The sequence below is a fragment of the Mus pahari genome, chromosome 15 (assembly GCF_900095145.1).
Source record: "Mus pahari chromosome 15, PAHARI_EIJ_v1.1, whole genome shotgun sequence".
In the NCBI taxonomy this organism is placed as follows: domain Eukaryota; kingdom Metazoa; phylum Chordata; class Mammalia; order Rodentia; family Muridae; genus Mus; species Mus pahari.
Window position 1 is genome coordinate 47,694,556 of NC_034604.1, and position 22,887 is coordinate 47,717,442.

General features: G+C 44.0%; 1 protein-coding gene across 1 annotated transcript in view; it reads left to right on the forward strand.

Moving 5' to 3' along the window:
- Positions 1 to 22,887, forward strand: part of Prdm6 (PR/SET domain 6) — a 101,986-nt gene that overhangs the window by 45,262 nt on the left and 33,837 nt on the right. The window contains exon 5 of the mRNA XM_021214878.1: positions 8,745 to 8,755. Within this exon, the coding sequence (XP_021070537.1) occupies positions 8,745 to 8,755 (11 nt within the window). The remainder of the gene's footprint in view (positions 1 to 8,744; positions 8,756 to 22,887) is intronic.

The window sequence follows — 22,887 nt, forward strand, 5'->3', positions numbered from 1 at the left end:
CCCCCTCCCTCCCCTTCCCCACCCCACCCCTCTCTCTTTTTGCATGTTTGACTTCATTTTGAAGCCATTTGGCGACAGTTTCTCTTGTTAAATGTCAATCCCTCCCCCCTTTTCGAAGCCAGAATCTGCAAAAAAATTATTTGGATTGTTATGTTTTTCATACCCACCCCTTAGTGTTAAGAAAAGATGTAATGCCGATTGAACACCATAAGTACCTTCTGCTTCAGTTTCCTTAAAGTTTTCTAACAAGCGTTCTCTCCCCTTCACTACTTTCCGTGGCTTTTGGGGTTTTTTGTTGTTGTTGTTTTTGTTTTATTTTGTTTTGTTCCCCTTTCGCTCATTCCCATTGCTCCCCCCTAGCAGTTTCAGGTCCGAGTGCCGAGAAGCCTCCCGGAAGCGAGCAGCCCCTCAAATCTGCAGAGCAGTTTTGGTGGCAGAAGCTCACCCTCTGTTGGCAAGTCCCTGAGAGGGTTGATTTTGAGACATCTCATTTCTCCTTCCCAAAATCTTTTACAAAATATGTCTCCTCATGCCTCAGCTGACCACCTATGAAGGTTGATGGATGGTTTCGAGGAAGCAAGATGATGGTGCATATACCTGGCTAGAGGCTGGTCATCAGTAGAAAGGGGCTTGCAGTCATTTCTGTTGTTGCCGGGCCTGTGAACATAGTAGATTGTTACCACCACGGTAGGATAGCAGGCTGTGGACTCCTAACCTGAAGTACCAAACTGGGAGTTCAAAATCTAGGCTTTGCATCAGAGTCTGCTTGGACTTACTGGGTAAGGGCACAGTTCTTAGAGTCCTGGAATCATTGTTGTTGTTTTGTGTGTGTGTGTGTGTGTGTGTTTTAAGAAGATTTATTTATTATTATATCTAAGTACAGTGTAGCTGTCATCAGATGCACTAGAAGAGGGCATCAGATCTCATTATGAGTGATTGTGGGCCACCATGTGGTTGCTGAGATTTAAACTCAGGACCTTCGGAAGAGCAGACTCTTACCCACTGAGCCATCTCACCAGCCCCTGTTGTTTTGTTTTATTTTCAGAGTTGTAGGGACATCTCAGTTTATCCAATTTTTTGTTTGTTTGTTTGTTTGCTTGTTTGGGAACCAACAAAGCAGGAAATCTCTAGAACTTAAAATGGCTCACCCTGGGGCACAGCAGGGTAGAGACGGCTATGGAAGCAGCAGGGTCCTCTTGTATCCTAGGCCAGCATTTCCCAAAGTATGGCGTCGTGTCCTAGCCTAATCACTCTGCAGTGGCAAGAAGAAGAACATCTCCTGAGTGCATCTGGTATGGCAGACCGATCAGTTTACAAATACAGTTGACTTTATTGGGTCTGGGTAGCATGAACAGATGAGTTTAAAGCCAGGGAAAGAATACTGTTAAGCATGGGTCTGGGTATTACACAAGCCCTGAGTGTTCATGCTGAGATGTAGGGCGTCCTTTGCACTGTGACTTTCAGAGACTGGCAGAGGCTAGGGTTATGTGACAGTCCACTTGATTCCTATGACGTAAGATATGTTTCATTCATGGCTTTGTGACATAAAATTGAAAAGGGACTCGGGTCTGAGGACTTTTCCTATCCCCCATCCCCACCCCTGTTACCAGCTTGGTTGACCCTGTGACATACTGTGTTGGAATCCTAAGTGCAAAGGGAAGCAGCGGTTGCTGGCGACTGTCCTGAGGGAGGCGTGAAGGGTACTTTGGAAGAAAAAGGAGATATGAGAACCAAAATGTCAGGAGGAGCTCTGATAGCAGACTATCTTATCACACGCGTGCAAGCAGTCAGCCATTTGCTTTCAGCCGAGATTAGGGGTTGCCTATCGCTTCTCCTTCTTATCTGGGCGAGCACACAGGTAAACCTGCTTCCACACAGTAGCAGTATTTTTTAAGATGTAATTTGGGTTTCTTTTCTTTGAGACCTCCATTAGAGAAGGGTGTGCGTGTGTGTGTGCATTTGCGTGTGTGTGCATGCATGTGTGTGTGTGTGTGTGTGTGTGCGTGCGCGCGTTTGTTTTCCTTAAAGAAAAACCAGGGAAGCCTGCTGTCAAGCAAAGACAATTTTTCTTTCATAAATTTGGATTTTTACACGTCACATTCTTAGCGTGTCACATCATCAGAGAATGCTCACTGTTTATGCAAAGTTGATAACAACTTTTGGTTTCATGGTAGTTGTCCGCTGTCCCCCCCCCCCCGCATCCCTCGCCCCTTCCCCTTCTCCTCCCCCTCTCCCAACCCCCTCCCCCCCCACACTTCAGAAGGAAACTGCTGCAAATATCAGCTGGTCTGGAAGATAGAAGTAACACAGCCCCTCCTAGCCCCTGCTAGTCACCCTGTTCCCCCATCTTCCCTGTAAAATACACTAGGTCATCATTTTAAATAAATGAAAAACAATGTTAAAAATTTTTAATGTTTGTTTGTTTGTTTGTTTGATAAAGTAAGAGTAGAATCAGACTTCAGAAGAGATCTAAGGCAGCCAAAGCGAGGGTTGAATTAAAGTCTAGTGTGGAATTTCTTGATGGGTTCTGACTGGGAATACGACCCCTGACGTTCCCTTCACCTCACTGTGCAGTCCAGGCTGACCTCAAACAAACTCACAGAGAGAGAGAGAGAGAGAGAGAGAGAGAGAGAGAGAGAGAATGAATATCCATCTGTCTACCTCCCAAGTGCTGGAGGCAGATACCACCATTCCTTATTTCATTATTTAATTTATTTTAATTTATTTTTTATGTAGTTTATGATTTGATAACATGAGTGCATTTAGAAGGACACAACTCGTTAAGTTATGTGTGTGAAAGCTGAATTCAGTTTCCCTGGTCTGTGTATGTGCATTTGTGTGTCTTATAGTTTGGAATGATACATTCCAGAGAGAAGCTGTGTGTCTTGTGGTTCCCTGACTCTCCAGCCATTCCTGAGAGGGACTTTGGAGAATCAGAACTTGGAGATACAGGCTTCACTCGCTGTGTGTGGGCTGTTTTACCCGGTCACTGTTTCTGTAGGGTCATTGCGGGAAACTAAAGAGATGGCTCAGTGGTTAAGAGCACCGGCTCCTCTTACAGAGGACCCAGATTCATAGCCCAGCAGCCAGGTGGCAGCTCACCGTTGCCTGTAACTCCAACTCCAGGAGATCCGATGCCGTCACACAGACCTGCATACAGGCAGAATACCAATGCACATAAAATAAAAATAAACAAATCATTTAAAAGGAAAAAGAGAGAGAGACACTCAGGCTGGGCTTTGCAGAATAGTGGCAGAGAGAGGATGCATGACTAACTTCCATTTGATAAGATTTTGACAATATGATCCATACCTTCAGTGACCTGAAGGAATATGCTGATGATGCTGGCCCAGTGAGACACAGAGAGAGACAGAGACTGAGAAACAGAGAGAGACTGAGAGAGACAGAGACGCCAAGAGAGGACCGTGGTCCTATAACTTTGTATTATTATACAATTGTAATTGCTCTATTTTTATTATGTATCTCTTTCTTATGTATCCTTTCCTGTGCTTAGTTTACAGACTTTATTATAGGTGTGTATATATAGAAAAAAACATGGTGTACTTAGGCTTTAGAACCATGCGTGGTTTGAGGTGTCCCCTCAAGGTCTTGGAACATGGGTCAAGGGTAGATTCCTGTAAACATTCTTTTTACAGTCTGTTTTTGAAATGATGCTAACACAGTTGTGTCCTTTATTCCAAGTAGTAGTCAATTTTGAATTTGGTTAAAAAAAAAAAAAAAAAAGGAAAGGAAGAAACTGTAGCTGGTAGCCATAGTTTATACTTAGCCATTAAGAAACATCTTAAGCACTCTTGCAAGCCCGTAGACTTCCTTAGTAATATCTCAGTTACTGTGGCTTATGAAAAATGGGCTAAGTTTTAAGTTATAATAACACCTTTAATCTGAAAGTGTCTGTACTTGGCCAAATCAGCCTGCCTGTATTTTCTTTCATAAAACATTTGGTCTCAATTGTAGTTTTCGTTCTTCAAAAAAAAAAAAGAAAGAAAGAAAAAGGGTCAGAAAAAGTTCAAAATGACATGACGGAATATATATTTGTTTGGGAAACTGATCTGGTTATTGCCATAACAGTATATTAAATTTTTAGGGTTATATGATATACTTTTTATATTAATACCATCTTTGAAATTTATTTACATGATGTAACAGCTCTGATGGTTGCATTACATCCTTGAAAGAAAAAAAAATGTTCAAACTAGCCAAGTTTAGGCAGTGGCTCAGCAGGATGAAATTGTTCAGTTTTAAAGGGGAAAATGTTGTTCGCTGAGTTTTAACTCTGTCATCTCTATTTTGATGTGTATTTAATTTATTGCAAAAGAAATTCAGAAATCAGTCATAGAAAATTCCCTTTTTTAAAAAAAAAAACAAAACTAAAGGCACTCTGTGTCTTTGCTTTCTGATGAACACTTTATTTACAAAAGTCAGAGCAGTAGTTATGAGTGAAAATATAAATCTTTGTCCTTGGTAACTTAGCTCTGCAAAACAGCTCACAGCTCAGGAGACAGCAAGTGTTAATTGAATACCTTTTAATCCAAGCCACTGTCATCTCCAACTTTGGGGGGGGGGCTGTTTTTCATCGGACCATCCACATTTAAACTGAAACTGAGATTTTTAAGCTAAAAGTTTTTATTTTTTTTAAATGAAGTCGGGTACTACTTTAGAGTGACGTTTATTAAGTGTTACAATAGTGATTATAAAAATAAATTGAGAAATATGAATTCTGTAAGGTTCATCTTGGCTCTACTTTTTCGATAGATACATTTTGAGGCGTTATATCCTGACCTTAGAATTTTTCATTAAGATGAGTATGTCAGATTCTGGCTGTTAGAACAGTGTAGCAGTAATATGATCAAGTACAGTTTGTGCAGCTGATAGACTCTTGGATGTAGGATGGTCTTCAATGGAGGGTAGTCAGCCCCTCGGGGTTGCATCCTTAAAAAACAAAACAAAAACAAAAACCAAAACAACCCTGACTCTTCCTTTCCCAGCAGCTATCTATCGCCACTAGCTCCTTAGCTAAGAGTGGAACTCCATCCCTACCTCCTCTCTCCGTGTTGTCATGGGGTCCTGGGCCTGTGCAGGGCTTATGAAATGCTGTCTCAGCTTTAGGGAAGCCCTGTGTGCAACTGTCCTGCGACATTCGGAAAATATTGTTTCATTACAGTCATCTACTTCCTGTAGGTCTGACGCCTTTTCTACTTCCTTCTCTGCAGTGGTCCCTGAGCCTTGGAAGGAACGGGGAGGATATAAGTGTCCCGTGTAGGGATGAACATTCTGTAGTCTCTTATTGTCTGTATTACGTTGAGAGAAGCCTTAATCTATGGCTATAACAGCAAGTCATCAGAAGTACATTTAAGAGTAATCTCTTTTACTTTAGGGCCTAAGACCTGTCTAGCTATGGGTACTTGGTCTTGGTGATACTGCTAGGTATGAAGTAGGCCTTAAATCCTAGCACAACGTGGTTGGTTGCTTTTATGATGTTCATGACACTATCACACCCGTGAACACGTCTTGCAAAGAAGCTACTGTAGCTGTCAGGGCTCACAGCTGGATAAGATCGGTGAAAGTAATTCTATTGTTCTGGCCACTTGTTTAAGTTTATATGTTTCCATTTCGGTTGGAAAAATGGTGGCTCCAGGGTTTTGCTCAAAGGGACGGCTAGGTATATTAAAGGTCACTGACTCAGTATGTCCAGCCATAGAGGGTGCTAAGTCAAGAAGAACATATCAAAACACGATTACAATCAAATATGAAATCAAAGTACAGGGGAGAAAACCTACTGGAAGCTTGGGATCTCTATCTGAGAGAGAGAGAGAGAGAGAGAGAGAGAGAGAGAGAGAGAGAGAGAGAGAGAGAGAGAGAATGAATGAATATGCATCAACCTTTGTAAAGAGTGTCCTCAACAGTACCCTAAGAATTCTAGCTCATCCTTAGATGGTCTCTTTTCTTTCCCCACTTGCTGCTCTCAGTCTATGGCAGTGTGGGGTTTGGCAGTCCTTTTTAACTCCTGTGTGTGTCTATGTACACACCCCCCTTCGAGAATCTAATAAAAACTGTGAGTCTTCTTCCCAGAAGATTACTCATGAACATTCATCATTTTCTCAAGAGTTCAAGGTGTTTGTCGCAGCCTTGCGCAGAGCCTCTCCATGGACCCAGGGTAAGACATTCCATCCCATTCTTTCTCTTCTGCCCACAGATGCTTTCCTGTGGAAAGAAGGAGTCCGAAGTCAGGCCTAACGATTAGGAAGCCGATTTTATAGACACATGCTAATTAGGCGGTCACTTTTCGTTGAGGTTGACATTAGTCATAACCTCTGCTAACCAAATGACTGGCAAACCTTGAGCCTTAGGTATTGAGGTTTCCAGGGTCTCCTGGTTCTGTTCCCAGGGACTCACACCAGGCAGACTCAAATGCCTGTCCAGAAACATAGGGCGGACTCTCTGTAGAGAGCACAGTGCCTCAGTGCTGGCAGTCCACTTGCCAGCCCTCCAGCCTGCCTCTGTGAAAGGAGCTTTATTAACAAGCCCAAACCCGAGTTGCTTAGAGGCCTGGGCCATTTCCATTTTTCAAGGTTCTTGATATATTGAAAGATGAAAAGATGCCAAAACAGGGTTACAAAAACAGTGGTATACTTTAAATGTTTACCTTTAACAACTTAATGCCTTTAATACTAGAAACATATAATTGTGCCATTCATAAGTTAATTACAGGACTTATAAAAATGTTAATTTATGGTTCATTTCAGGCAGTGTGGTCCAGTCATAGAACCCAAGTTCAGAGCAGTGCAGAGTGAGGCTGCTTCTTTGAGTCCTGTGTTCTATGACTGTATGTGTAACCTCATTTGGAAATAGCTTCAAAGCTCTCAATTTAAGACTCTTTATGAAAGTGGGGCTAAAAGGCCCAATGTCTTCCTTGGGAGTAGCCGTAGAAAGCTTGTTGGAGGAGGAGCTGGAGTCGTCCCTTCTTCAGAAACTGCCTTCTCCCTTTACACTCCTTCCTTTCAAGTGAGTCTATGTTCCTCTCCTGGAGCTTCAGCAACACAGCCAGTGGCTGTTCCCTGGATGGCCATAAAGATCTAGTCAGCACTGCCCAATCGGGTACCAACAACGACCATTGTCTTCTCTCAATGATGGGTGATATCAGCGCTTTGGATTCTTTTAAAAATTCACTACTTCCTCTCAAGCTTCACTTAAAGTTCCAAACATGGGTTTTCATTTCAGGACTAGAGTTCTTTGATCTACACTCACTGTTAGAGTAAACCATACCTACTGTGGTCCCCCTAGTGAGTGCGATCACAGGGTGCAAACGAGAGACAAGATAGAAAACAACTAGGGATGGTAATAGCAGTACTTGGCAAGAGTCAGTCTGGGCCCTAGAGGGAAAGCAAGAACATATGTTGGGAGAGGGGCAGGTGACCACTTTACTCTGGACTCTGTGAAATCAACATCAGGATGCTTCACTTAGCTCAGCTTTGCAAAGTCTCCTAAAGGTATTTGAAGGACGTGTTCATTTTAGCCAGTGAGACATGACATATTCTAACCAGCGATGATTATATCCTTTGTCGTTTTTTTTTCTTATTGGGTATCCATCTTAAATGGAATGGTCCAGTCAAAGAGCAGAAAGAACTGATTTAGTGTTTAGCACGTGAGTCATGACAGGGTGTCCTATCCTCTCATTTGTACTGACTTCCATGTCTACCATTTATCCATCTACCCACCAGAACATCTATCCATCATCCATCCATCCATCCATCCATCCATCCATCCATCCATCCATCCATCCATCCACCCTTCCATACACTGAATCAACCAAGCGTACAATCGGCCAACCAGGGTTCTCTGAACACTAGGCATCCCATTGTGCTAAACACCTCAAACCATGAGCAGGTTATACTTTTGTCCTCACTGATGTAATAATATTCTGGCAGGTTTTGATCACATGTTTGTTTAATGCTACCTTCGTGGTTTCGATAGGCTTAAATAACTAGCATTCCCTCTTTCTTTAAGTACTGATGTCCCTTTTGCAAAATTACCAATGAACCCATTCTGAATAGATGGGAAGAAAGATTAGATGAGAAGGCCTATGAACTTGAGTACCCAAAGAAATGTCTTGATTTGTTTCATACACACACACACACACACACACACACACACACACACACACATCTCTCCTAGTGTACTATAAGTTACTTGAAGGTAGAAGTTGAACCTACGTTTCTAATGTTTTCCCTCAAATACAGCGTCTCGCACATGGTAACTGCTTACTAAACATCTGTTCAAAGAATTCTAGTCAGGAGGTGAAAGGTCTAGATTTGAGACCCACCAATAGTACCATCACCTTCTGTCCTTGGTACCTGGTCTCCTGGCTCCTGATGGGACAAAATGAATGGTATCAACCCTTACTACACACTTAGCCTTGACCTCCTAGGTCAGAGGCTAGAAGCCTACGATGTGTTTGCTTAGATCTTCTGGGAGGCTATACAATTTCTTCAAGGATAAGGGCTCATACACACTGAAGCCACGCCATGCTACTCACGAGTCTTTTCCTGTCCTTCTCTGTGCCTAACCTGGAATCCCATTAAGTTTTACCTCAAAGTCACTGTCTCAGCAACTGTCCACTCTGTGGGGACCGTAGCTGACTCAGAGCAGCCCAGGGCTCTCTTAGCTTTCTTGAGTATCCTGAACCCAAGAGCCAGCTTAGTGTCTGCCATTGTCCTATGATCCAGAGCAGGATGGTGTCCAGTGGGAGCTGAGGGCATATTTGGCGCTGGATCAGCTTGATGTAAGGAATTTCTCTTCCATTACTTAAGGTCTGGAAATGTGTTTTTTTGTACTCCACAGACAGTCACCTTTCCCTTAATAAAGTGTGTCTGACAATTTCACTTTATTGGTGTGGTTATGAAAAGAATGTTGTAGACTTATAAAAACATAATAATTTAAAGAATGACACATTTCAGCAAAGAAATAAAGCAGCGGGCTGCTTTGAAAAGAAGTAAAACCATAGGATGCTGTTATTTCACAGGGACAAACACTCTGAGCCTTCACAGAAATCTGAAGAAGAAGAAGAAGAAGAAGAAGAAGAAGAAGAAGAAGAAGAAGAAGAAGAAGAAGGAGGAGGAGGAGGAGGAGGAGGAGGAGGGTTGAGATCTAAGGGCACCGTGGCGTGTGTGTGTGTGTGTGTGTGTTTGTGTGTGTGTGTGTGTGTGTGTGTGTACACTGATAGAAAGGTGGTCTCCTCTGACTTATTTATCTTTTGGGTATGTTTTGTTTTGTTGTTTTAGACAAGGTCTCTTTACACAGTCCTAGAACTTTCTATGTAGATCAAGCTGTCCTTGAACTCACAGAGATTGGCTGCCTCTGCCTATAAACAGGCATCGAAGGCATGACCCACCATGCCTGGCCTTTCCCCTGTACAAACCTCCCTCCCTACTCGGTGCTTTGTGTACACTTGGTGACTCTGATCAAATGTGGTCATTTGCACTATACTCTGGCCCAAGATACTTGGTGGGAATCTTATTCCATAGTAGCCGCTGAGCTAAGGTAAAATCAGTGGCAGTTTTCACCGAGCTCTTTGTGGTGTGTTCCTACTAGAACACTTAAGCCAAATGTTTCTGCTACAACACAGGCTTAAGTCGTACTCTCTAAGACACACTGCATGAGCCGTATAGGAATTTCAGCGGGGATTTGTAATCACTGCATTAACTTCAATGTGTGATCTTAGGTCTTAAGGACAGAACTGTTTGGCACCTTGTTAGGGGTAATGTGAAAATCCCATCCGTTCACACTGGCATCAGCGGTGGGATGACTTGAACAAAATAATAATCTTCCTTCCGGTTTGCTGAAGACCCAGGCGGCTTTGTTTTCCTGCCAAGTACAGGAGAATGCAGAATCAAATTTCCTTCATGGTTTAGGTTCCAAAATTCATACTTTCTCACATATAACACTTTATTTATTTATTTATTTATTTATTTATTTATTTATTGTTTCAAAATCTGCCACGTACACACACACACACACACATACACACACACACACACACACACACACACACGCGCGCGCGCCAAATAGGTAACTCTGCCAGTCACCGTCTGAGACCAGCTGCCAGATGGGATTCCCTGGTACCAAGTGTAAAACTATTTATCAGCTCCTTTCCATCTCAGCCAAAGGGAAAAGGGGAGACAGGAGACAACTAGACTAGATTGGGCAAGAGGGTGGGAACTGCTGTGTCTTACTCTGCTCTCTGCGGAGGAGATAATGGTGACGGGAACTACTCTCCCCTCACAGTGACCATCAGCCATGGTAGTGCTGGACGCCACTGTCCACAGCAAGCTCCTGGATGCTACTCAGTGGACCGAAGATGAAGATGTCCTGGGTGGCTTTACAGCCAGGTGTTCACTCCAGCTTTTGTGAGGCTTTTCATCCACATAGAACTCTCACTACTAAATGCCACTTAAAATCATGGACTCGATCTATGGATCCAGTTCTGATAGATCCAAGTTAATTTCATCTGTAATTTCATCTGTAAATATATTTAGCAGAGAGCAGGACTGGTTGGTGGGCTGTTTTGATTAAAACTGGGTTTAAAATAACCGCTGTATTTAAGCAAGTTTTTGATGGGGTCATCGTTGCGAAGAATTTTACATTGGTGATTTTTGCGTTTGAGAGAGAGGAGAAGGAAAAGAAGGGAGGAGAGGGCAGAGGGAAGGGAAGTTGCTGCATGCAAATATTTTCAAGGTGGTTCATAGCAGTGCGCAGTTACTGGTATTTTCCTTTCTGGTGCCGGTGCTGTGTGGACACTGGAGACGGTTGTGCGCTGTGGACATTACTGCTGTGACAAGGGGTTACAGAGGAGATCGGTTTGCAGTAGAGCCTGAGGGTGGCACCAAGCCAGTGCCCTGAAAAATGGCAAACATGTCACAGCGAACAGCTGGATGCAGAAATATTTCTCTTCAATTTGGATGGATAAAAAATTTTTTTTCACAGCAGGGCCCTCTCCGAAGAGTGTCACATCAAAGAGGGTGGGTCTCTCCAGTCAGACATCAGCTGGCTCCAGGATGCAGCAAAATGAATGAACTGTCAGGACTTTTCCAGCGTGCTCCTGCCAAGTGAGAAGTTAAACGTTCAGAGACTTGTTCGCATCACAGAGTCCTGATAATGGAAGCCTGGTTCCCCAAAGTCCCGCTCTGACCGGCAGGCAGTCAGGGGATGTCTGAGGAAGACTGTAGGTTGATGGGTGGCAGACTACCACTGTCCTCAGAGATAAGTGGGAGTCACCAAATGCTACAGGTTCTCCGGAGATCCCTGCTCTCCTCCTAATCCTCAGAGGCACGGTCTCCTCTGCTAAGTGACACTTAGCAGCCGCTGACCCATACTATGACCAAAATACCCACTTTCCTCTCCACCCACCGCATGGTCTCTGATGAAGGCTTGGCCATTGCCACCCCCAACCCCCCCAACCCCCCAAACCCCCCGTGTTTTACAGTTCATCGACACTTTTCAACTGTTTTTCTGATTACCATATTTCAGTCTTGACTTATATGTTAGTATTATCTGCAAACTCAACATAAACCTGTAATGATTTTCTAATATTTCTGGGGCGTGATGAATGTGGATTGACAAAGTACAGTATATAGCTTTCCAGCGGCATTACTGAAAATACAGCCGCTGTGTGTATAATCATTACTCATTTACTTTATGGGAGCATTTATTACTTGACCTTTGAAGTCTTGTCTCAAAATCTTGGCATTCCAGACATTCCAGAATACTCCAAAACAAAGTGGTGGGGGGATGGGGAGGGTGTTACCCATTAAGAAACAACAGTGATAAAAGTTAATTGTAATGGAAGACATGGGGGAAATATGATCATAATAAAACACAGAATTACAGAAGAGAAAAAAAATAAAACTGAGCATAAATAATATGAGTGCATGAGACATGAGTGTGGTGGGATGGGTGTCCTCATTCTCCTGCCTTGGTTCCCCCCCCCCCCAAAATGTCGCTGACCAATCTGGCACATTGCCAATGGAAAGAGAGTGGTTTTTCCATGGGACTGGGGATTTATGTCCCCATCTATTGCATGGTTTCTGGTTGTGTAAATTTTACTAACAGATTAAGTAATTTTCACTAAATTGACATTTGCTCTGGAAATAGGGATTTGTTTGATAAATGGCATTATTAATCATTGTGAACATAGTTATGACCCTCATTTGGAAAACCTTAGATGCTTTTAAAGAAAAAGCCCCACTGTTTTCCCCTGCTAGGATGAGTGGATATGATTTAGAAAGAAAGAAAGAAAGAAAGAAAGAAAGAAAGAAAGAAAGAAAGAAAGAAAGAAAGAAAGAAAGAGGGAGGAAGGAAGGAAGGAAAAAGAAAGAAAGAAGAAAGAAAAAAAGGGCAACAATACAGTGGCCTTCTATGAACTGTAAGGCAGTGGGTGAGTTCTGCATCTTTCTTAGTACAAGATGATTTTTTTTAACTTAAAAAAACTTTATTAGTTGTTTGTGTACAGTGTGCACTTGCACGTGTGTACATTCATAATGTGTGTGTGCGTCCAGGTGGACATATATCACAGGGTATGAGCAGGTCACAGGACCATTTAAGATGTTTTTTTCATTTCTGAGATTTATTATCTGTAAAGCTGAAAAATATCCACAACCCACCTCACGGGTGACATGTAAGGATCGCACATTAGCCTGGTGGAGTGTCTAGAGACTAAAATGCCGGTCAGACTTGGCTTGGTGACTGCCTGTACCCCTCTTCCTCCATGTGGGGTCTTGACTCATTTCAGAGCAGTGGGTTGATTTCCCTTATGTGAAGTGTGTGGAGCCAGAAGTTGTTTGGGTCTCAGTCTTATTTGTATTTGGGGATGTTTACATAGGGTTTCTACTAGAGCATCCCTAATCCAATATCCAAAATTTAATGTGCTCCGAAACCCGAAACACGTTGAAGTGTTAGTACAATGCTAAAATGTTTACAACTTTGGAATGGTTTTAGATGTGGGATTTTTAGGTTATGGTTGTTCAGTCTGTTTGACTTTCTTCTTATGCTTTGATCTAACTCCATTGGGAAGGTTAAAAAACCAGGAGACAACTCTGTAGTTACGACCGCTTGATGCTCTAACATGGGGACCAGAGTTTGAATCCCAGCATCTGTGTTTCAAGATGAACATGGTTCTGTGGTTATCTGGAACCTCAGAGTTTCTGGGGACGGAGACAAGGTTCACTGGGACGTTCTGATTTTCTGTCTTGCCAAAACAGTATGAGTTACAGTACAGGGAGAGGCCCCTTCTCAAAGGAATAAGGCAGGCAGTGGGAGAGGAGATCGACAACAACTTCCTTTGGCCTCCAGTACACACACTTTCTCACACTTGTGTGCATAACCCATGGGCACACACATGCACACACATGCGCGCACGCACACACACACACACACACACACGTGTGCACACATGCATACATACACAAGGGGGTAAAGAGGCAAAGCACAGGAGATTAGGGAACACACTTGTGAGGGTCTTGCTGTCTTTCTTACAGTAGAGAGCTATGCCAAATCCCTGTGCCTTTGGGAATCTGGGATGAAACGTACACACAGGGCCCTACTTACATTTGATTGCACAGATCACTGCTTTTCTTGAACAGTGTGAGTTCATGAAGATATAAAATAGAGCTCTGATCTTCTTGTGATCAATATATCAGTGATCAGTTATCCTGCCTTGTAGCTGATGTACAGGGATGGAGGTATTGGACTCCCAAAGCCACTACTAATTAAAACATTTGTGATCAATACCTGTTAGTTTCAAGTATGTTCTAGGACTGTTCTTAAAGATGTGGGTGTCTGTGTGAATACCAAGGGGTACTGTCAAGCTTAAAATAATTAAATGGAAGAATACAAAGTACAGGCCTAAAGACGGATTTGTGTACTGTTTTCTAGATAGTAGCTATTTCAGTGTAGCATCTTTCTTTTCTCATATGTACTTTTATCTTTTACATTAAAAATTATTTTATGTGTGTAGGTGTTTTGTCTACAAGTATACTTGTGCATCATGTGCATGCAGTGCCCTCAGAGGCCAGAAGAGGGAATCGGAGTCCCTGGTCCTAGAGTTACAGGCAGTTGTGAGCCGCTGGAAATGGAAGCTGTGTTCTTGCCAAGGGCAGCCAGTGCTCTTAACCACTGAGCCTCTCTCCACCACTTATGCTTTTATTTTTAGATATTCTGACCTGAAAAATACGATATAAACAGGCACTTAACATTTTTTTGACCCTTTGGCCTCCTAAAAAAAATCATTTCTTCAGTCTTTGTCCTGTGTGTAAAAATGTGTATAGTTAAATTTTTAAAATGATGAAATACATTTCTGCCTTCAATGAGTGTTTGGCCTGTTCATCCTAGGGTTCTGCATTTACAGATGTTAATATAGACATTGTGATAATTTTTTAAGCCCAGCACCTCATACATGCAAGGTGAGCACTCCCGCCATTGAGCTAGACACCGGCGTGCAACAAGTGCATCATGACTGCTGCTCACCAGCGGATTACTGGATTTTGCCTACGTAGACAGTGTTGGCCTGAGGATAGATAATGTTCTCTGAGCTGTCCCTGGGTGCTGAGTCATTACCCACGCTTGCTCGATGGCTGTCATCTTGATCCCTGGGGTAGGGACCTTATTAGCAACCCCCCTCCACTCCAGTTCTCAGCTTCACGGAGGCTGAACAACTGCCCAGTGTCATGATGGAGCCATGACTGTAACTCGTATTTATTGGGACTACAATTAAGAGTTAAGAGCACTGGCTGCCCTTGGAGAGAACACAGGTTCCAGTCCCAGCATCTACCCAGTGACTCACAACTGTCTTTTAAGTCTAGGACCAGAGACTCTGATTCCCTCTTCTGGCCGCTGAGGGCACTACATGCACATGTGCACAGATGTAGTTGCAGACAAAACGCCCACCCTCAGTGCACTCCTGTAATCACCCCTAACTACACTGGCTCACATTATATATTCTAGTCTGTAGTACATAAGAGCTCCTCTGCAGACTATGTATTGAGAGTAAAATCTACTTTCATAAAGGTACTCTTACGGCTAGCTTCATGGTCAAAAATAATCAAACCTGTAGTTCTTTTGAAACTCAGTGGTAATCTCAGAGCACATTTTTATCTGTCGTGGTAAATCACAGGGTTTTCAACTGAGTTTCTCAAGTTACCAGGATATGTGACTGTAGACCAGGCTGGCCTCAAACTCAGAAATCCGCCTGCCTCTGCCTCCCAAGTGCTGGGATTAAAGGCGTAAGCCACCATGCCCAGCAGGATGTGTGACTTTTAAAACCCTAATTTTTAGTTTGAACCAGGGTTCAGTTCCCAGCAACTATATGGCAGCGGACAACTGTCTGAAACTCCAGTTCCACGAGGATCTGTCACCCCTCCACCACACACACACAAGCATGTAAACCACACACAGGCAGACAAAACACCAGTGTACATAAAGTAAAAATAAAATTTTGACTTGTATAGAAAGATGAAGTGTAAAAACATGGTGTGAGAATGGACCACGGAAGTCTTGTCCATGGCCTCCAACCTCCACTTCCCCCTTCCTTTTTTTTTTTGTTCTCTGGATCCTCTATCAGCTATGAAGAGATTGAAAAACAAAAGCAGTTCTGGCTCATAGATAAGCCAGGAGACCTCTCACTGACTATTTAATCACCAGAGAAAACTCACCTTCCCAGGTCAGAGAATCAAAAGCGATTTCCCATCTTCAAGGACTCTGCCGTTTGTTTCTTAGCCTGAGTTGTTAGTACTTTTCTGTCAGCTTCTTTGCATTTAGGAACAACTTCTTCTAAGCCCTTAAATATGATCCAAGATCTTTCCGAAACTGCACTTCTTGTGTGAGTGGAGAGAGGTTCTTCCATGTCTAGGGCCAGTGTGAGAAACTATGTTTCCTCATCTCAGCTGCTTGGTGAACCCAACCCAACTCAAGAACCAAACGCCAGGGACCAAATGCTGTGAAGGGATGGGTCAAGCCGGGGGATAAGAGATAGACTCTAGAACAGTGTTTCTCAGCTTGTGGGTCGTGACCCCTTTGGTGGTTGAATGGTCCTTTCACAGGGGTCGCCTAAGATATCGAAAACACAGAAATTTACATTATCATTATGATGCATAAAAGTAGCAAAATTATAGTTATGAAGCAGCCGTGAAAACCATTTTAGGGTTGGAGTCACCGTATCATGAGGGACAGGGACTGTATTAAAGGGTCTCTGTGTGAGGAAGGTTGGGAACCGCTGCTCCAGCATGTCTCTCTGTGACACCTGGTTGTTCCTTCTGAGGTACTGAGAGGAACACATTCATGTCTAAGTTGTAATTCAGGTTTCTTTTGTGCAAAGCTATCAGGTCTCTTTGGGACACCCAGAATTAAGAAAAAGGAGGCAGCCTCATCACACCCTGGGACACAGTGGGGGGGGGAACTGTCCCATGGTCTGTCACTGCCCAGCCCTCTCGCAGGGTTAAGGCACTAGCATTTGGAGACCTCCATTCCCTTTGTCTAAGCTGGCCAGGTTGGGACCTATGGGTGCCCTGCCAAGTTTCCTGTGCTCTAGAGTTACCCACAGTGCTCAGCATTCTAGCAGAATGGCTTCATCTTCCCAGAGGCCTTATCCTCCACAGGAAATGCTCTCCCTGATTGCCCCCCCACCCCACCCCAGCCAAGACTCCTACAGATGGCTCAGGAATGATCTCAGGACCGATTGTGATGCTCCAACCAAGTCCTCCTTCTTCAATCCTGGGCAATGCTACTGCTTTTCCAGTTGAGTTACCTTAATGCTTCTCTGAACTAACTCTCCTTCCTTCCTCCTTCTCTCCCTTCATCTTTCTTTCCCTCCTTCCCTCCCTCCTTCCCTCCTTCCATCTCACCTTTCTCTCCCTCCCTCCTGCCTTCTCTCCCTCCCTCCTTCTCTCCCTCCCTCCCTCCCTCTTTCTCTCCCTCCCTCCCTCCGCTTGTGGACGTTGTACATCGTGGTGCGGAGCCTAGTGCGCACCACGATGTACAACGTCCACAAGCATCCCTCCCTCCCTCCCTCCCTCCTTCCCTTCCTCCCCCCTTCCTTCCTTCCCTTTTTAAGACAGGGTCTTACTGTATACCTCAGGCTGATCTTGCAATGCTCCTGACTCAAAATTCAGTGATTGTAGGCACACACCACTGTGCCTACAAGACTGAAGTAATTACAAGTATTGTTGTAATTTTTTTCTTTTTCTTAAAACCTGTGCTGAGTCCTCTTTACTCATGTCTGGTCCTCAGTGTACTCTATGCTAAGTTTCCAAAATGTGCTAGAATTAAAAGTAAAAAAGCAGGGCACTAACTGAAAAAAAAAAAAACAAAAACAAAACTGTGCTGATAGAACTAGCGTGAGTATGCACGCGCGCGCGCACCTAAGTGCACATGTTGGGAGGTGTGTTCTGCCTTACTCTGGAAAGATGAAGGTTTCTGGGCCATACAGAGGGATTGATTCTGTCAAAGTGCTTCTGGCTACAGCAGTTTCCACAGATAGTACTGACTCCCCAGTAGCTGTGCTTGCCAGTAAGTGCTAGACAGGTAAATTACTGGAGGCATCTTGTGAAGTGTCCCTTGAGCCATTAAGTGGTGCTGGGGATCCAGAAGACTGGAGGGGGCCCACTTTTCCTTAGCAAGATTGGAGGCTTGTCTTGCAGAGTTTTCAAGAGAAGATGAAAATCAAGTTAGGCCACATTTGAATTTTTTTGCAAACACTTGCCAAGCAAAAGGAAGTTGTCAGCGGCTCATTTGCAAATCTCGCTTGAATCTTGCTTGAGCCCATTTCCTTCAGGTTCCTATCCTCCGGAAGGTGGTGCAGTCCCAGTAATGATAAAAGGGATCCGCTGTCCCATGCTCATCCTTGTAGTTAAAACAAGCTGGTAGCACTCACAAGTGGCTAAGCCATCGTCAAGTCACTTACCAGCCATCATTGCCCACATCCTACTCCTCATTGGGAGATTTGATGTAGGAAGATGATGTAAGCACGGGAGAGAAGGTGGCTCAATGCCTGCCTCGTGGAGGTTTCAGTCAGTGCTGCAGCATGATCTGAAGTGAGAGAGTTTGTGTGGTCTTTATTTTAGCCACATGTATAGTGTAACAGCTGATATTGTGGAACTGAAAACTTAAAAGCCCCTTGCAAAGTAAGACTTGCCTCTCCCCATTACTTATCTTGCTACTCCCGTTGATACAAGATAGAAGAGACTCACAGCCCAGGAGCAATAGTTTTAAAATAGCAGCAGCAATCACAAAGGAAATCAGAGGCTGATAAGGTAGATAAGCGGGTGCTCAGATGAGCGCCTGACCTCCAGTAACAGGCAGGCTCTTTGTCTTAACAACACACACACACACACACACACACACACACACACACACACACACACACCAGAAATGAAGGCACAGGTTCCTAGGTCCTATTTATATATTTCTTTCATTGATCAAAAAGCAATGTAGAATCTAGGGTTGGAGCTGGGTGGTAGAGTCAGGGCTTAGCGAGTGGGAGTGCCAGGGTCTAATCTCCGGGCGTAAACACAGAAAGGAAGAAAAGAGTCACTGCAGATATTCATTTGCAGACCCAAACCACTGGCCAAGTACCAACGCTTTGCTGTATTTAGGTCAATTTTTCCCCCCCGAAGAAATGAAGGCTTTAAGGCAAAGTGTAATGCCACTGTTGTCCACCCCCACCCCACCCCCGCACCTCCCCTCGCCACTGTGTTTGCTTCTGAAGGCCTCTTCTCCATGGAGGGTGTCAGGAGTCCTCGTGCAGCGCTTATACTTTTATAGTTTTGCTGTGTATACTTATGTGTGCTTACTACACATCGCACAAGGTACTGCCTTGGCACACACTGATCGCAGGGCTATTCTGTGTATTTCAACACATGGCAGCACAATGGCTTTGCCTTCCCCCCAACCAACACTATGCTTTCAATATGTGTCTCCCAGTACATCTAAGCCATTAAAGTTAAACGTATTGAACAAACAGTTTTGAGTGGCTAGAACAACTTACTCTTCCAATGGTAAGATAGTTCTAGTAATTTCTCTTTGCTAGTTCCAAGCACTTCCTCAGTGAGGTCCTTTGAAACCATCTCTCAGACTCAGCAGAACTTCATTGGGATATTTCCCTAGACTACCGATAAACCGTAACATATAACCATTCTCAAATTTATAGATGATATAGTGTCACAGTGTCCTCCAGTGTGGCAGTGTCCTGGTACACTCCACATCGGCTATAGGGGGAACTGGCTTTTCCACAGCAGATACTAAACGATCCGATCATTCTACAGTTCAGATTTGTCCCCACCTACCCTTGGCCAGGTGTCCTATAGGTTTCCTCTCGTGACATTCTCCCACTTTGAAAGTTAATTGCTTCGTTTTGGAAAAGAGTGGAGAAAATATTAGAACACTGTTTGTTTTTGCACACTTCTGGCAAAATTGTGCTGTTTGGTGTATTTTTGCAGAATGACTCTTTTCCTCAATCAAAAATCAACACTCCTGCCCTATGCTCACCACTTGAATGAATAAACAACCTTTGACCTTTCCAACATTTTCACAGGTCCTGGAGGGAGTTGTCTAAACACTCTGAGTAATTTTTTAAATAATATTTTCTTGCTTATTTGAAATCCTTTGAAAGATAGATTAAAAAAAAATCCCCAGTAATTCTAGGTCTTGGCATAGTTCATCTCCTAAATTCCTTGAGTTTTTTTTTTTTTTTTTTTTGGGGGGGGGTGGCTATCAGGTATCCAACTTAAAATTTCATGTCAATGTCCCACAAATATGGGTGTCAGTTCTGCCTCCAAGAACAACTTCCTGCACTTGTAACCGTAGCTGCTACTCTGGGCTGACGCTGTGGATCCGGCTCATGTGCAGTTTCTTCTAGCTTCTCTCTGCCTGGAATAGGATGGCTGCTGTCTGGGAGATGAGCTACGTGAAGATTGTTTCTTAGCCAGGCTCTTCTCACCTGTTAGCAAAGCTAACTGACGGTAACGAACCACAAAGCACATATTAGCAGCTGCAGCCTTTGGAGACGTCTTTAGTTTCTGTTTAGCACTCAATACTCACACACCCTCTTTATGTGTGCTCTTTGGACTAAAGGAAAAAAAAAAGCATCATCTTTTTTTTGTTTTTGTTTTTTTTAGCTCCTTTTGGATCTTGCAAAGAAAGGCTGCATCTAAATGTTCACTCTTAACAGTGCAGACCAGAAGAGCTCAGAGCAGTCTTGAGGCAAGTGCAAAACTCTGGGCTTTGGGCTCTCTCAGGAACCACAGCAGGAGATGCTGGTCACACCAGTGTAGTAAGCCTCCTTGAGGAAATCCCACATGTATTGTAGGGCCTGGAATAGAGACCTTTGTGAAGTCCCCCACCCCCCAAACTCCTCCCAACCCTGCAATCAGGTGCCGTGCTCACAGGTCTAGTTAGATCTGTGTTTTAAGGATCACACTGGCTACAGTATAGATAATACATTAGAGATCCTGTAAGGAAGGTGTGTCAAGGGGCTCCTGCCCCATTTCCAGTGAGAAGGGGCAGGCCATTTGAGCTACTGTGTTAACAGTAGAGAGGAGGTGAGTGTTCCTGAAAACCATTAGGAAAGAAATCTGCATGGATCTGGTGGTGACCCAGTAAGAGCAGAGTCAAGACCAGATGTGTGTCTTCAACTAGGCATTCAGTTGGGAGACTGAAGAAGGTGTATGGGATCGTCCCAGTTTTATGTGAAATATTAATAACAATCAGTGCTGGTCAAAGCCGGGAAGGCCTGGCCTCATGCCACAATGTTGCTTTAGAATATACTTCCCGATAGACTACTACCATCTACTTTTCCATCAAGGCAAGTAGGAGGCAAAAACTATGGGTTTCTTTTTGGAAGTATTTCTTTAGGGAGATTGATGCGGGAACCCGTTTATAACAGGGACTCCAAGTCTACTCAGTCAGGATAGGCTTGCGAATGGATGGCAGTCAGCTGAGCTCACACTCAGACTGGGCTTTTCTTCCCAGCGACAGAGTGCCACTCCCTTCTGAGAATCCTGGCTGGGAGGACCAGGCAGGAGTGTGGTGCTCTCTTCTCATGACGTTTTTGTCGTAATTATTACCCACAGCTTTTATGCAAGGTGCCTTTGTGGAGAAAGGGTAAAAACAATTCCATCAAAAATTTTTATTCCATTAATGATTAACAGTGCTGCCGAGGAGGGTCCAGGAGAGTTTTGTTCAATCTCTCTGGCTGCTGACAACAGTCTCAGGGGATGGGGGTGGGGGGAGAGTTTTGAATGTTGCTTGACTGGCCATCTTTAAAAACAAAACAAACAAACAAACAAGCAAAAAAAAAAACCCAGCAAGTTAACAATAAAAGAATATGAGATGTTGACAAAAACAATTAGTTTAATCTAATCTAAACAGGATGCCCGACTTTAGCTTGCCTGCACAGCGGTGGGCAGATTAGCCATGTAACACAACATGCTTGCATTTGCTGCTGTTATCCTAAAGCGAGGAGTTGGAAGCCGTATTTGCCGCGGCCGTATCACAATCCAGGGACCTTTGCTCTCCTTTCTGGCTGACTTGATTATCAGCTGTGATTATCCTGGTATTGTAACCAGTCCTAAATTTGCAGATGATTCTTTTTGACTAGCTTAATGCTTATCTTTTATCGGTGGGGGTTGTAGAAAGCTTGGGGGAGCAGACGGAACATCAAGAAGCGTAGGGTGTGTATCCAGAGGCCTTACAGTGACAGTCAAAAGCAAAAGGAAACCCTCGCCAAAGCTGGGGCCTCCAGACTGGAAACACTGACCTGAATGAGTATGAATGGCCATACAGGGAGGTAGATTTAGTCAGCCTGTTTACTTGGGAGAGGAAAAGTGGGAGGGCTCAGAAAAGGGGGTGTGGCTTCCCAGGATGCTTTGGGAAACCACTCATCAGTTCCCAGGAGGCTGTGCTGATTCTACGCGAAGTATATTTAGTCCTGCAATTGTCCTAAAGTTTGCACTCCTAAGAAACTATTTGTGTGTATGCATGTGCGCATGTGTGTGTGTGTGTGTGTGTGTGTGTGTGTTGTGATCATGTGTCTGTGAGTACGTGTGGGTGTGGAAGCCAGAGGTTAACCTCAGGTGTTGGTCCTCAGGAGCCGTCTGCCTTGTTCGGTGATACAGGCTCTCTTTCTGGAACCTGGGCCTTATTATTATGGCCAGCTACTGGGTCATCAATCCCCAGTGCCACACCTCACCTGTCTCTGCCTTCCCGTGGTAGGATTACAAGTGTGTGCCGCCAGGCCCAGCTTTTGATGTGGGTGCTGGGGGTTGAACTTGGGACCTCAGGTTTCTGCAGGAAATATATTACCCACTCAAATCTCTCTCCAGACTCCCGAGAAACGATTGAACTGCCCTGTGCTTCCTGACTGCCTCAACCTCTGGGGAAACTTTAGAGAATTGCTATTGGGTATGGAACTGCTTTCTCCTACTCCAGGACACTGTGTCACACAAAGCCATTGCTGGAGGGGCACAAGTGTGTCCACCTTCAGCATTTACACGAAGGGTTTTTTGTTTTGTTTTTGTTTTGTGCTTCTTGCCTGGTTTGAAGCGGATTTTCTTTTCTTTTTCCTATCTTGAGGAATCTGCTAGGGTTTACCAAAGGCAGTAATGACGAGAGTGCGCTTGGTTGAGAAATATAAGCTCCATACAAGACAGCTAGTTTCCTCTTTCTCCTTCTGGGAATGTTTTGGGATGGCTTCTCCCTTAAAGGCTTCAGAGACTGGCATCTCCTGTAAGGGAACTGTCCCTTTATTTCATCCCAGAATCCTCTTCTCCTCTCTCTCTCTCTCTCTCTCTCTCTCTCTCTCTCTCTCTCTCTCTCTCTCTCTCT